The sequence below is a fragment of the Falco punctatus genome (genome assembly GCF_963210335.1).
Source record: "Falco punctatus genome assembly, contig: scaffold_23, whole genome shotgun sequence".
In the NCBI taxonomy this organism is placed as follows: domain Eukaryota; kingdom Metazoa; phylum Chordata; class Aves; order Falconiformes; family Falconidae; genus Falco; species Falco punctatus.
This window is the reverse complement of record NW_027660078.1, coordinates 2,532,790-2,547,341: the sequence shown is the minus strand read 5'-3', so window position 1 is coordinate 2,547,341 and position 14,552 is coordinate 2,532,790. Positions and strand designations below refer to the sequence as shown.

Genomic DNA, 14,552 nt, shown 5'->3' with positions numbered 1-14,552 from the left:
TGTGTTCCATGGGTGCGTTTGGAAGATCAAAGGAGCCGTGCAGGTGAAGCAAACGCAGAGCCCCAGGCAAAAGACTTCTTGCACACAGCACCCTCTCTGTTCATCCTCTACAAAGAAGCAGGGGCAGCTATGGTGGTGAAATCAGAAATAGTAGAGGGATGTCAGGCCAAGAAACACTGACACGTTTCTCATGTATGACAGTAGTTTCTGATAGGGCCAAGCAGCTGCTGTGCCTCCTCCTGCCATTGGATCTCTTGTCTGTTTGACTTTTCCCACCCTCTAATGATAGAGAAGAAAAACCAGAAAGGTTGTTTCTCAGATGCATTGGGAATGCACTTAATCAATCTAAATACCTACAAGAAGTCAAATACAAAATCGCAGATTTAAAAATAAAAGGCTCACGCCCCAGAATGGGATAATGCTGCCCAAGGGATAACGGCAGAACCGTGTCCCAGGAAGGCAGAAGCAAGCCCAGCAGAACGAAGCTGGCAAGGGTCTGTCCTACCCTCCAAGGCCCCTCCAGTTTGTGGTGCCCCAGCCCGCAAGAAGGGGCAGCCCATCATCCCAATTCATCAGAGCTCCTGAAGCCTATCTTGCGACCGTGCAAAATATGGATAATGCAAAGCAACCAAAGGGATCTCATTTGAGGAGCTAAGGTAGCAATTTGGAAAACGGTAGCTTACTACTCCAGGTGTCTTGCCACCTTTCAACTTCAACCTTTCCGGTTCAGGCACTTGTACCTTTGCCTCCAACCACCCCCGAGAGCACAGCAGACTCCTCGGTAGACCCGGAACAGCTGATGAGCCTTTCAGAGGAAAGAAGGTAAAATGAGCTCCCTTTGTTTAAAATGAGAACTGATTCCAGTTGATCGTGGTTTTACCTCTCTAATAAACACTGTGGAATGTCAAGGTTTGCAGGGTCTTTCGTTTCAGGAAAATGAAAAGCAAAGAAACAGAAAGGGAAAACAGGTCTCTGGAGAAGAGGCTGAAAGCACACCAGAAGAGAAAAGGAGAGAAGAAAAGCTTTTCGAGATCAACCGCTGAAAAAATTCAGGAAGGTCAAGAAGCCCAGGTGTATCCAGACACTGCTGTCCATCTCTCAAAACTCTGAACACTGCACTAAGTGCATGAACTATTTTTAGCGTGCACAAAGATGGCCCCGGATAGGAAGCAGACACCTGCCTTTTGGAAAAAAATGCGTGTCAGCAGGAAACTGCCGTTCCCAATGTTGCAGGTTTGGTTTTGCACTTACTGAAGTACTGTTTGCTCAAGGGTAAGCAGACACCTCGCCACAAGAGCCTCGATCCTTAGCTATTTACCTAGCTACCGAAATAAAGAGGCAAAGTAAGTCCCGCTGTTCTGTCCATGTTAGCAATCCTCACGCTGCCCTGCATCATCTGGATCCCAAATATGCAGCAACGTTGTTCCAGGTCACTACATACGCTTTAGATGCTGGCCCTTTTTCAAAAGGCCGCGGTTCACCTGAGGTAATTTGGGGGCGGGTGGTGGTGTTTGTGGTGGTGGTGTGTGTATTGGGATGGACACTTTTTAGTTTCTTACTTCTTCTTCCCTTACCAGTAAACAGAGGTCTATTTCTCAAGATCTTGAGAAATGTCCTGAAAAAAAGTTTTCATGACTTTTTTGTATATAGATGAATACTCTTTTAATGTACACTATTTCACTGTTGCTAGAAGTACTATATTCCACTTCACATGGCTTGCTTCAGTGACAGCCTTGTACCGTAAATTCATATCGTGTACCCCCTTTTTCTTGGGGTCCACAAGTTGCGATGCCTGCAGTTTGTAGTCCCTGCATGCACAGGCTATCTGCCCTGGCTGAAACCTGACAGGATAACAAACGGTGATTGCTTCAGGCAGCTTCCCTATGCAGATGTCCCCGGAACCCCTTTGGAAGAGTAACCTGGAGAGGGTGCTTCAGGGAAACCACAGGCACTTCCAAAGCACGGAACTAATGAGCAGGACATGCACGGGAGAGTCTGTGTTTAGTAGCCACCTTATAGCTTGAAGTGAGCGATTCTTATTTGCTTTCCAAATCCATTTTCCTCCTGCCTAACCCAACTGGAAGAGTGAGTTCCACCGCATTTTGTTGTGATGTACTGAATGTATTCTTTTTTAAAAGCAGGTGCCACCTTCTTGGCTTTGCGTCACGCTTTGTGCTGTCCCCTTTTTCTACGTACAAGAAACCCCGCTGAAGACAGAGCGTTGATGGTTCTATTCAGCTGCAGGGGAACTGCCATGGCGGCTGTAAGAGAGGGGCAGGGCCGGGCGCAGGCCGGGGGGTTTATCCGTTCTGAGCCCCTCGACCCCTGCTGTGCATATCTGACAGCCCTGCCTCGCTCACAGCCGCTGTCCCAGAGGGAACAAAGCCCAGGAGAGAAAGTTCTCTGTCGGCTCAGGGGAAGCACCATGCAGGGGTGCAGCACCCTCGTGTTGCAGCCAAAGTGATAAACGGGCCTTGCTTAGCGCAGCTCTCCGTGCAAAAACCTCCGTGGCTGCAAGGATCTCAAGCCTCGACTCTGAGCGCTCGATGGAGCTCCCTCCCAGCCAGCCGAGATTCCCGACCGTCCTGACGTGGCGCTTTCCCTCCCAGCAGCGCCCATGCCCATTGACTGCCTTTCGCTTGCAGCCGGCTCTAATGCCGGCATCAACCCTGCACTCCAGTTTTTTGCCTCTCTGAGTGTTGCTCACTAGGATAGCCCCGAGAGTGACACCCCCTCACCCCCACCCCCCCACCCCCAACCCCCCTGCCGGCTGCCCCCATTGTGTCCATAGGGATAGCGGTTTGCCTGCGGGCATGGTGGGATGGTGTTTCTTCCAGGAACCACATCTGGGGGGGCTTGCGCCGCCCGGGCTCACAGCTGGGGAGGCGGATTCCCCGCTCGCAGGGGCTGGGGGCGAGGGGAAGTGTTTTAGGGACGGACCGTGGGGGCCGGAGGGAGGGGTTTGAGGGACGGACGCCGAGGAAGGCCTCCTGCCTGCAGCGATGGCTCAGGCCCAGGGCAGGGCTCTTCTCTGGATGCCACGGGGTCGGTTGCAAAGGAGCAGGCTGCCCCATGCAGGGAGCAGGTGCGTGCCGGGGCTGCCAGGGGCCCTGCCTGCCTGTTCCCAGCCCAGCCCCAGCTGGGGCCAGCCCTGCGCTGCAGCCCTGGGGCCGAGGCGCACGGAGCCGGGCATTGCTGAGGGTGCTGCACCCTGACGGGCCCCGCCGCCAGCTGCCGGCTGCCCTGGGCTGCCCCTCGCTCTCCCCAGCTCTGCCTGCTGCCAGTGCCGGGGGCATCGCCACGGGGCTTGCCCCCTGCCCACAGCTGCCCTGACCCACATCTGCAGCTGTACGTGGTGCCCACATCGCACAGCTGGGGCGGGGGTGGCAGGTCTCTCTGGTGGCAGCCTGGGGCTGGGGGCAAAGCCATGCCCATCCCTCGCTTGTGATCTTTGTCCCCAGGGAGAGCCAGTGCAGACGTGTGCTGCGCTGGGGAGTGTCCCGCGGGGAGGTGACGGCCGACTGCAGAGCAGCACTGAGACAGGCGCGACAGCAACGGCAGCCGGTGGCCGCAGAGCAGCCCAGGGGAGCTGGTTCCCTCGACGGGCCCCAAAGCAGCCTTCCTCAGCCCCAGCTTTTGGTGACGTGTGGAGCAGCGCAGGGATGTCTCTCAGGATTACAAGGTTATGGTATGCCACTGGTTAAGCGAGTAAAGTGTTAAAGCGTGTTATTGTTATGGACAGAATGTGGGTTTGCTGACCTGGGTTCCTGGGGGAATGGTAGTGTGATCTTGTGTTCTGTGTGTTGTTTTTTTTTTGTGGAGAGTGCCTTTTCTCAGCTTTTTGGCCTTTGCAGGGTTTGGATGGGGGCCATTGGTTTGTGTGTGAAGTTTCTTCTGGTTGTTTTTCTGCTGTGCTGGTGGATGGTGGTGTTTTTTCTGTCTTGAAACCATCCTTACTGGTCTAATATATCTCCTGCAGGTCAGGCAGTGTCACTTCTGGTGTGGTCTGACTCATTTCTGGTGAGTTGGTAGGTAGGTATGGAGGACTTGTGGTCCCTCCTGGGAGGATGACTACTAGAGCACTAAGAGGCAAATCTGTGGAGGGGTGAGAGGACTGCTGGCCCATAAGTAGTGACTGTCAGAGGACTAAGTGTACTTGAATTTACGTGGGCTTCCAAATTCATGGTTGTTTCTCCTGCCTTGTGGAAGAGCCATGGGAAGTCACCAGCCACACGGAAGGATAAAGGGTTTCCCACGGCTACGTGGCTTTCTGGGTTTTGCTTTTGAGTAAGAAAGTCTTGTCTCTACATGAGTGCAACTATGAACGGTCAATTTTGCTGACTTTAGAAAGCAGGGAGCAGCACTTTTCTGATGTGCCTCACAAGGCTGCAAGGACAGAGTGAGAACCAGCAAGAGGATTCCTTCCTGTCACCTTCTCCAGGGGAACAGTGCTGCACTTTCACAAGGTGAGCTCTGGTTCTGCGTGAGGGCACAAGTTTATGGTCAATTTTCTCACCACAGGAAGCCGGGAGCCAAACTTTTGTGCTGTGCCTCATCACATGGCTTCCAAGTCAGGGTGAGAAACAGCCAGAGAATTCCTCCCTGTCACCTTCTCCAGGGGAGCAGTGCTGCACTTTTCCAAGACGTATTTTTTTGTTTGGCTCTGCATGAGTGCAAAAGGTTTGAGTCAATTTTCTCACCACAGAAAGCAGGGAGCAGAACTTTTGTTCTGTGCCTGACAGGGCTACCAGGGCAGGGTGAAAAGCAGCAAGAGAATTCATTCCTGGAACCTCCTCCAGGGGAGCAGTGCTGCACGTTCCCAAGGTGGCTTCTTTTGGAATGTGAATGATTCCATGTATGAGTGGTCAATTTTCTTTTTCTCAGAGCAGAAAGCAGGGAGCAGAACTTTTGTGCTGTTCCTTACATGGCTGCAAGGGGAGGGTGAGAAACAGCAAGAGAACTCCTTCCTTGCACCTTCTCCAGGGGAGCAGTGTTGCATTTTTACTTTCCAAGGTGACTTCTTGGGTCTGTGTATTATTGCAAATGTGCCGTGTAAATTTTTCTCACCCCAGAGAGCAGGGAGCAGAATGTTTGTGCTGTGCCTCACACGTCTGCCAGGGCAGGGTGAGAAGCAGCAAGAGAATTCCTTCCTGGCACCTTCTCCAGGGGAGCCATGCTGCGCTTTCCCAAAATGTGTTTTTTTGGCTCTGCATGAGTGCAAAAGCTTTTGGTCAATTTTTCACCACAGAAAGCAGGGAGCAGAACTTTTATGATGTGCATCATATGTCTGCCAGGGCAGGTTGAGAAGCAGCAAGAGGATTCCTTTCTGGCACCTTCTCCAGGGGAATTTCCCAGTTCCCGAGAGACTGCTGGTGCCGGCTGCAAGGGCGCTCCCAGACAAAGGGTGGTCCTGTGTGATGCTGGGGTTGGAATTGGTGATGTCTCCTTTCCTTAGTCTCGTTAAGGCTTTGCAGTGACAATTTGGTGCTTCGCTCCTATTGCTCCTTTATCATATCGCTCACAATAGCTACTGCTGTTTCCTTTCATCGTATTGCATGCTATTGTCCTTTATTATAATACAAGAAACTACCTTGGATATGTTTCAATGATTGATGTATTTGATCGATTTGATGTGGAGTTCATCTTTGCTGGGTATCCAGTCAGTCAGCAAGACATAATTTGGTGTAGTGGGCAGCATATGAAGCAAAAATGTCTTTATTTAGGAAAAAAAAAATGTTCCTCGACTTGCTATTGTCAGGTGGGAACCATTTCCTTATGGTGTTTGGGCCAGAGTGGTCTGGTGGTGCTGGGCAGTTGGGCCATGCCAGGGACAGAGGGACGGGGGCAGGGGAGGGGGCGGGGGAAGGGGTTTAGGGACGGACGGGTGGGAATTGATGAAGGATTTTAGGGATGGACCGGGGTGTGGGGGTGTTTGTGGGTATGGGGGGGGTGGTGGGGGTGTGTGTGTGCCCCACCCCGCAGCTCCCCTCAGCTGCTTCCTCCTCACCAGCACCTGCTCAGCACCCCAGAGGGGCTTCCCGGAGAGTTCCCGGAGAGCCGGGGAAGGGGCTGTCCTGCACCGCCCCTCCAGACGGGCGCCGCGCAGGCAGACCCCCGAGCCCCGCCAAGGGAGGGCAGCGCCGCTGGCCGCCCCCCTCCCGCCGCGTCTCCTCACCTGCGCCCCGCGCCTCGCGCAGCCAGCGACCCCGACCGCCGCTGCCACGCGCGCACAGCTGGCGGGAAGAGGGGCCCCTCGGCCTCGTGCCCAGCACAGGCTTCGCTGCAGGCCTACGAGAGGTAAAGCCGGTCCCGGGGCACCATCCTGGTGAAGAAGAGAGAAGTGCGTGACCTGCCAACACAGGGGTGGCCCCGCCCCCATGTGCCCTTTGGTCGGTTGCTATGGGAACGAGTCGGGCTGTTCCCCTGGCAACCGGCTGACAAAGGGCACACAGGGGAGGGACCACCCGTATGTTGGGAGGTCACACACATCTCTTCTTGACCACGATGGCAGCAGGCCCCTCGGCCTCGTGCCCAGCACAGGCTTAGCTGCGGGCCTACTAGAGGTAAAGCCAGCTTGGGGTGTCCCCCTTTCCAAGAGGCTTCTTAGGTTGCACATCCTCTGCCTTCCTAACGAGGAGCTCTGGTTTTGATGCCCACTGTGCTGTCAGGAAAAATCCCCCCTGAGTTTCTGTGTGGTTCAGCAAGAGAACAGGGCAGCAGACTGGCCCTGTAGGCGCTTCTCAAGAGGCCGGCTGGAAAAGTGCTCAGGAAACACGTCATTTGCCTTCCTGGAGTGACTTGTGTGCATCTTGAGTGGTGCTGGTAACAGTGTTGCCTCCTCTGTCTCTTCCAGTGGCATACCCGGATTGTGTGTGTGCGTGGGAAGTCGACGATGAGCTCGGTGGCAGTTTTGAGCCAGGAGAGCTTTGCCAAACACCGCAGTGGCTTGACGCAGCAGCAGGTGAAAGGTGAGAAGACACAGCTGAGTTCCTGTGATGTGCCTCTAAATAGAGACTGCGCAGGCAAGGTTCCTTGCTCTTAGCCAAGCTCGCTCCATGCCTCCGGCTCCCGCTAAGTGTCCAGGCACGGCGTTCGCCATTCCTAGGCTGGCGGCCTGCCAGACTCTGGCTTTCCACCAACAGGAGCACATCGGTGGTGCTGCACAGTGCAGGGCCAGGCGGAGGCAAGCCTCAGATCTTCACAGAGCTCTGGCTAGCAACGCTGTCAGCCGTGGGGCAGGGCATGTGCAAGCAGGGGTCATTGGGCTGCAAGAGAGCCTCGTGGGATCAGTGTGCTGGATTGTCACTTCCTCCTCTGCTCAGCCAGGTGCTGGGGAAAGTCGGTATAACCGTATTGGCTGACTCACTGATGGGTCTCGGCACCCATTCTCCAGCTGCGAGCTGGCCCGCTTGGCACAGCCCAGTGCCCAGCTGAGTCGAACATAAGCTACAGGCTTTCCCTGGACTCTGCCCCAACTAGAGTGCTTCTGCTTCTCTCTGCCTTCTTCCTGGGCATGTGTCTGTCCTGTCCCCTTCTGACCTACAGCCTTGCTGTGTCCCTTTGATTTCTTTCTCCTTGGCCTGTTGTCCCCTGATGAAGCTCCTCTCAACAAAGCTGGCGATAATGTGCTGTGTTTGCTGCCACCATTCACTTGCACGGTTGCTTCCTGCATCCGTAGCGGCACCTACTGCAGTCTGTGCTGTGCTGAGCTCAGCTGAGCTCCAGACTCGGCTGCTCTCCACAAGCATAACTGTAGCAGGGTGAATAGTAGTGCACAAGTCCTTTGTTGTCCCTCTTTGATGATGCCTCAATAGAGTTGCACTGCCTATGAATGGGGGCGTTTCTGTGGGGAGAGCATCTCATTGGCCTTGTTTGCTTCACCCCAGTAACAGCTTTAAACTCGGAAGAAGAGAAGGATCCTCCCACCTACGAGGAAGCCTTCCCTGCGCTCCCTGAGAAAGCACCATGTTTGGAAGCTGCCCGGGAACCTGCTGGGCCCTGGAGCAAAATCCGGCCAATAAAGGCTTCTGTCATCACTCAGGTTGGTGGGAGTGGGTGTCTTATCTCCCTCCTTTTCATCCCTCCAAAAAGTAGGTGAAGCGAAGCTTTCCCTGGAGTATGAAATCCCTTAGTGTGCCAGAGTAACTGCCTCTTTGCTGTCCTTTGCCCTGGGGCACAAGGAAGACTGCGGCTGAATGCTAGGACAGCTCTGGAGGGGGAGGGATGTGTTGAAAACTGCCCAGACAAAGCTCTGCATCCCTGTTGCACAGTCAGCTGGAACAGGCCTGAAGGGAGGATTGCAGAGGGAGGCACTGACAATCAAAAGCACACTGACACCTTGCTGTGCCCTGCTTGTGTCTGTCCCGTGGCTGAGCAGGTGTTCCATGTGCCACTGGAGGAGAGGAAATACAAGGACATGGATCGGTTGGGAGAAAGCAAGCAGGCCAAGATCTGCCTTGACATCATGCAGAAGACGGGAGCTCACCTGGAGCTGTCTCTCGCAAAGGACCAGGGCCTTTCAATCGTGGTCTCTGGCAAGCCGGAAGCAGTCACGAAGGCTCGGAAGCAGATTGTCGCTCGACTGCAGACTCAGGTGAGGGCATCTAACTGTTTCTGCCTTCAGCTTTGCTCTTCCCCAAGACTCGCAAATGCTTTGAGACCCTTGGGCCCGTGTGCTTGTAAGCCAAAGAGGTGTGTTGTTACATGACTAATTCAGCTTTGCCATACGTTTTCAAAGCACCCAATTGGCAATTTGGAATGGGAATGAGGCTTAAAATAGGGTTCCAAGGTAATTACAGGCCGTGGTGTTGCATGAAGCGTGGAGTCTGCGATCTCCGGAACATTTGAGTTGCAACCAGTGACTTTGTGCTGAGGTGCTGGTGCTGGAGGGGGTGCAGGAGCCTCACACACAAAGCTAGTAGTGTGTGAGAACGGGACTGTGCTTTTCCTGAAGCCCTTCAGAGAAGAACGTGGAAGGCTGGGAGAAAGAAAAGTAGAGAAAAGGAAGTCCTGCCAAAAGCCAAAAGCTTCGGGTCAGGGTTCTGCCTTGTGTAGCTCAAGGCACACTGGTAAGGAGCCACAACCCTGTTGTTTCGGTTGCTTCAGTCCTCTCGGTTTTGATCTCTTACCTTAAGGTTCTTGAGCTCATAGTCAAGGTGGTAGCTCTTGTTAGGATGTATCGCAGCCAGGTGTTGCAGTGTGTTTTAAAGTATAATGCCAAAGGTAGGTAATGCGATGTTAATACCATGTCTGCTTAGTGCTGTTCAGCCCCTGTGTCATACCCTGCCAGAGGAAAGAGAAAGGAACAAAACCCTACATCCACAATGTGCATCTGAAAAATCAGTTCAGGTCGTGCCGCCACAGATCCATGAGCCACTGTTCTCAAATATACCTCCTACTGCCCTGGCCCCAGGTCGGGAAGGTGTGTCTGTATTCCAGCTTCTCTTAGGCTTGGCTGGCTTCAGGACAGGAACACAGAGCTGAAAAGTCACACCGAGTGATCTTTTCTTCATCTTTCATTTTTCCATTATAGCTTGAATGTTCATTGTCTGATTGCTGTTAGTGGTTACCTAATCACAGGGACCAGGAGCACGATAGCAGTCATCAGCTACCAGACCTGTACAAACTCAGTGAGAAGGGAAGAAGTCAGGAAGCCCTCGTATAGACCAGCCCTTTAATGGTAGATTGAGAAGGACCCCTTTTGCATGTGGGGCCTTCTAGAAGCAGTCCCAGGAGCAGCACGTGCTACACTTGAAGACACCTTAGCACTTAAGTAGCGGTGAGCATCTGCTAGCTGCCTGCCTCCTGCAGTAGGTTTCTGGTGTTGAATTTCTCTTTCCTAGGAGTCATACTGTATGTCTTGTTCTCTGTAGCCTTGGCAGCAGGTGTCAGAGTTCAGATAAACTCCAGCTGTGCGCTGTCATCTCAGTTGTTGTCTGGTGTCTTACACTGGAGGAGAGGCACCTCCTCGTCTGTGTCGGAAGGCCTTTGCTAATTCAGGGTACCGCTCCTGTGCAAACAGAAGGGGTTTGTGGGAAAGGTGGGGTCTATACTCCTGGCACGGAGGCGCTGTAGATCAGCTGGTACAGTGTCAGCCCTCAGACAGAGTGTGCTGGGAAGGCGTTGTGTTTGCTCTGAGGAGCAGTACCACTGAGCAGCGTCTACCTTGCTTTCCCTGGCTCTGTTCCTGTGGATCTGCCAGTGCAGGCAAGGCTTTTCACAGATGCTTGGTTCTTCTGCTGCAGGCTTCGGCAACAGTTGCCATCCCCAAGGAGCACCACCGTTTTGTCATTGGAAAGAAGGGTGCGAAGCTGCAGGACCTGAAGCTCAAAACTGCAACCAAAATGCAGGTCCCCCGCCCAGATGACCCCAGCAACCAGATCAAGATCAGCGGCACTAAAGAAGGGATTGAGAAGGCCCGGCACGAGATCCTGCTTATCTCCGCTGAGCAGGTACCTCAGTACTGTGATCTCTCTCATGGCATTGGCTGCTCAGCCATTTTGCTTCCCCGTGGTGTAGTCGGAGTTTGCAGCCACCGTGGCTACAGTCAGTGGCTAACGTTAGCCTGAACGGAGACGTATGCTGTGCCACTCGCTGGCTGTGTGAGCACCGCTGCCAGGTCCTGAAACTTCTTGTGCTGCGTTTTGTCCATCTCTGAAGCCAAAACAAGCATTTGATAGTTGAAGCGATGCGTCTTAGGTGCCAGCTGAGATAAGGCAGGAGATCACAGGGGTGAATATCGTAAACAAGGAGCAGCAGCAGCAACCGTATTTGTAGATTGAAAGAGGTGGAGATCTACAAGCCCGCCAACTGAGAAGGTTGCTTGGGCCAGAGTGTCAGGCAGGACACCCCTGGGAACTTAGCTGTGCCTGGCAGAGACTGTAATATAGAGGGCAGTTCCCACCAAGGTCTGTTGTGGGCTCTTCCAGGATAAGGGTGCCGTGGAGCGGCTGGACGTGGAGAAAGTGTACCACCCTTTCATTGCTGGCCCTTACAACAAGCTGGTGAGGGAGCTCATGCAGGACACAGGGACGCGCATCAACATTCCTCCACCCAGTGTCAACAAGACCGAGATAGTCTTCACCGGAGAAAAGGAGCGACTAGCCCAGGCTGTGGCTCGAGTTAAGAAGATCTATGAGGAGAAGGTACGCATGGTCCATAAAGCTTCCCACCTTCCCCTGGCACCTGCTCCTAGGCACTCTTCCCTTCTTGTTCTACTTTTGTGCATCCCTCCGTTGCATCTGGCTCAGCAGCCCTTGCAGTACATGACCCCGAATCCTACCGTTTCCTCACTCGGCAGAGTGGGAGCCGGGCTGATACTATCCGGGAGGTGACAGATTTCTCGCTTTTCTGTACCGTGGGAATTAGCAGGCCACCAAGAGCTCCCCTGGCTCTTGTTCACACCGGGGCTACTAAGGAAGGAAAGAAGTGTGAAGTCTACAGCGGTGGCCAGCTGACAGTATCAAAGTTGCTACCTAAGTAGAAGTTGCTGAAGAGCGAATGTCACTCCAGTTTATTTCCCACAGCCAACGCTGCTGTGAATATCCTTGTTGTGGGTTGCTGGGCTGTTTTTCCTCGTGGTTAGGTCTGTATTTGTACCGGTCTGGATTTCAACAATCGGCTTATAGCCTGCACAGTGTTGCATCACAGCACTGCCTGGGAGACGGCTGGGAGTTGAACCCTGTTGTCCAACGGGGGGACGGGGGGGACGACAACGACATGCCTGTGTGTGTGTGTGGTCTCTTCCATGCCGTGTCCCAGGGAGCTTGACACAGCATGCTAGTTTTGTACTTCCCCTGTGAATTTTTGAGCACAAGGCTTTCTGTAGGCAGGGGCCCAAGGGGTGCTAGGGTACTGCCGAGCCACTGTGCTCAGCTTGGCTTTGCTCTTTGCTGGGTGCAGAGTCTGACTGCATCTTGTGCCTCTTCCTGTCGCTCTTGTCCTTCCCCGCCCCCTTGTGATTGACACCTCAGTGTCTCTGCCCCTACAGAAAAAGAAGACTACTACTATTGCAGTGGAGGTGAAGAAGTCCCAGCACAAGTATGTCATCGGCCCCAAGGGGAATTCCCTGCAGGAGATCTTGGAGAAGACTGGAGTCTCTGTTGAGATCCCACCCATTGACAGTAGCTCGGAGACGCTGATACTGCGAGGCGAGCCTGAAAAACTGGGGCAAGCATTGACTGAAGTCTTTGCAAAGGTACTTACAAGATGGGCTAGGCCTCCTTTGAAGGTCCCATGAAGATACATTTGTGAGCACTGACGGCTGTAGCGGGGGTGCTCTCTCTTGGGCCATTAGAGGTGCAGCTTAGAAGTCAATACCGGAGGTGCAGCATGGGAATTGGAACTGAATTGTTGGGAAGGCCTCTTCCAGTTTGTCCATCAAACAGCTTCTCTGTTTTTCTGTCTCTCAGGCCAACAGTTTTACCGTCTCCTCGGTCTCTGCCCCCTCTTGGCTTCATCGTTTCATTATTGGAAAGAAAGGACAGAACCTGGCCAAAATAACTCAGCAGATGCCAAAGGTATGGATGAGCTGGTTAGCTTAGCACCCCCGGCGTAGAAAAAGGTTTAGTCCAGATCACTCGTCACGGGAGAGAGAGGTGTATTCTAGCGTGGGTAAACCCAGGGGGAAATGACACAGATCTTTGCTGTTCAAGGGAACCCTCTCTTTTACTGCTGCAAACACTGCTCATCCTATGTTATTGTCATGGGTTGAGCCCTTCCAAGGAAGCTTTATGTGGTGCTGTTTTGAGAACTGATGTAGCAGGATACCTGGAAATGCTGAGTGCGGCAAGGCTTCTCCCTGGTGAGTTAGACGGTATCTAGATAAAGGCTAGATGAGTAAACTTCTCCAAAGCCCTTGCAGAAACCGGGACAGCACCAGAGCCTTGGGCTCTAGGCACTGCCATATGGCTGACATCGTTAAGTTACTGACTTGGGAAATTGTGGGGATTTTGTTTGGGCTTTTTGGGAAGAGGCGCATCTCTTAGTGGCAGGGATCGATGGTGTAGGCCTGACCAAGGGTATTGGCCTGGCTTGGATCTTGGCAAATTCTTAAGAGATTCATTGTCTTTCACCTCAAGGTTCGCATCAAATTCACTGGAGGAGAGGATAACATCACTTTGGAAGGGCCTACAGAAGATGTGCATGTGGCTCAGGAACAGATTGAAGCCATGGTCAAGGAACTGATGAGCTGGAGTTACTAGTTCCAGTAAGAAACTGGGGCAAGAAGGGGCAACAGAGCAGAGGGGCCCCTGCTTAGGGCCCTGCTTAGGGCCAGAAAAAATTAGAACTTGGTTTTTGGCAATTGTTCATTGAAACACGTACTTTGTGTGCTAACGCAAACTGTCAGCATTCCTAGAGTTGTATGTAACATGCCGCCTGTGTGGCTGAGGGCTGCCCGGCAAGTGTGATGTGTGTGAGAGACACAGTTCAACTGTGAAGTGAGTGGGGGGTCCCGATCTGCGTTTCCGTGTTCCCCGCGAGGGGGCCGGCCAGAGACGGACGAAGCGATTGAAAAGTCGACGTATGAAGTGGTGGAATGCACTATTAGATATTAGAATGGGGAACTGTGGACCAAACACTAGAACGAATGTCATTTGGGAAAAGCACGAACGCGGGGCCCCAGGTCAGTAAAGGGGAGTCAGAGGCCTTGGGAATACAGCCTATTAAACCCTGTTCCACAGGCAGTAACGTAACATTTGAGAACCGAACGGCAAGTCAGGAAGATCCTTTCTTGCTGTGGCAGGCCGCTTGTGTAAGGCTTTTATTGTCTGCCGAGGCTGCTGGAGTAAATGAAGAGAACCAGTCCTTTGGGCGGGAGTGCTGAGGCAAGGCACTTTGTAAAGCGTTCCCCAAAGCAAGGGCAACCAAGTCACGCCTCGTCCTGGCTTTGTGGCTTTAGCAGTGCTTCCTGGCTCTTATTGTTGCAGGTGCTGTTTTCCTGCCTGAAGCCCTGGGGCTCCTGGGTAGCCGCCACCCCCGCAGCCCGCAGCTGCTGTCCTCAATAAAATGATCTTTCCTCTCTTCTGACTACGTCTGCCATGTGATAATTGGGGACTGGGCAGATATTGTTTGGTGGTGCGTCCTAGGGGAGGACTTTGGGATCATCCCTTGGCCCAGACTCCTTGCCAGTGGGCATCACGGCTGAGCTTTATGACTCACAGCACAGTCACACAGGGAGGTGGGGGCCGGATGGCACCTCTGGAGGTGTCACTGTCCCCTCAGCTCCTGCTCGGATTCTGGCTAAGACACAGCCTGTGCTCAGGCTCGATGGATGCTCCACTGGGGAGCAGCGCCATTAGCTCAGAGCCGGGACAACACGCAGGCAGACACGGTGCCGCCGCTGACCATCACCTGCAGCTCGCTGTCCCCTGCGGCCGTCATCCCTGCACACTGACTGATGGGCAGTTTCTCCAGATGCCCACGCTCAGGGCAACGGTATAAAGCAAACTGCCACGCTGGCCACTACAAATAGGTCGGCTCGCCCAAAAAGCTTTTCCAGCAGCTCCAACAGCAGCCGGACTGCTGAGGCTTTTGTGCGTCCCAGTGTGATA

General features: G+C 53.4%; 1 protein-coding gene across 1 annotated transcript; it reads left to right on the top strand.

The window, feature by feature from the left end:
- Positions 1–6,672: 6,672 nt before the first annotated feature.
- Positions 6,673–12,238, top strand: LOC308058091 (vigilin-like; the record flags this gene model as incomplete). The annotated part of the gene is made up of 6 exons (XM_080412097.1): positions 6,673–6,968; positions 7,887–8,041; positions 8,378–8,593; positions 10,245–10,451; positions 10,929–11,144; positions 11,990–12,238. Exons 1-6 carry the CDS (start codon positions 6,893–6,895, stop codon positions 12,236–12,238), a joined length of 1,119 nt encoding a protein of 372 aa, XP_080268223.1. The 5' UTR covers positions 6,673–6,892.
- Positions 12,239–14,552: the final 2,314 nt, after the last annotated feature.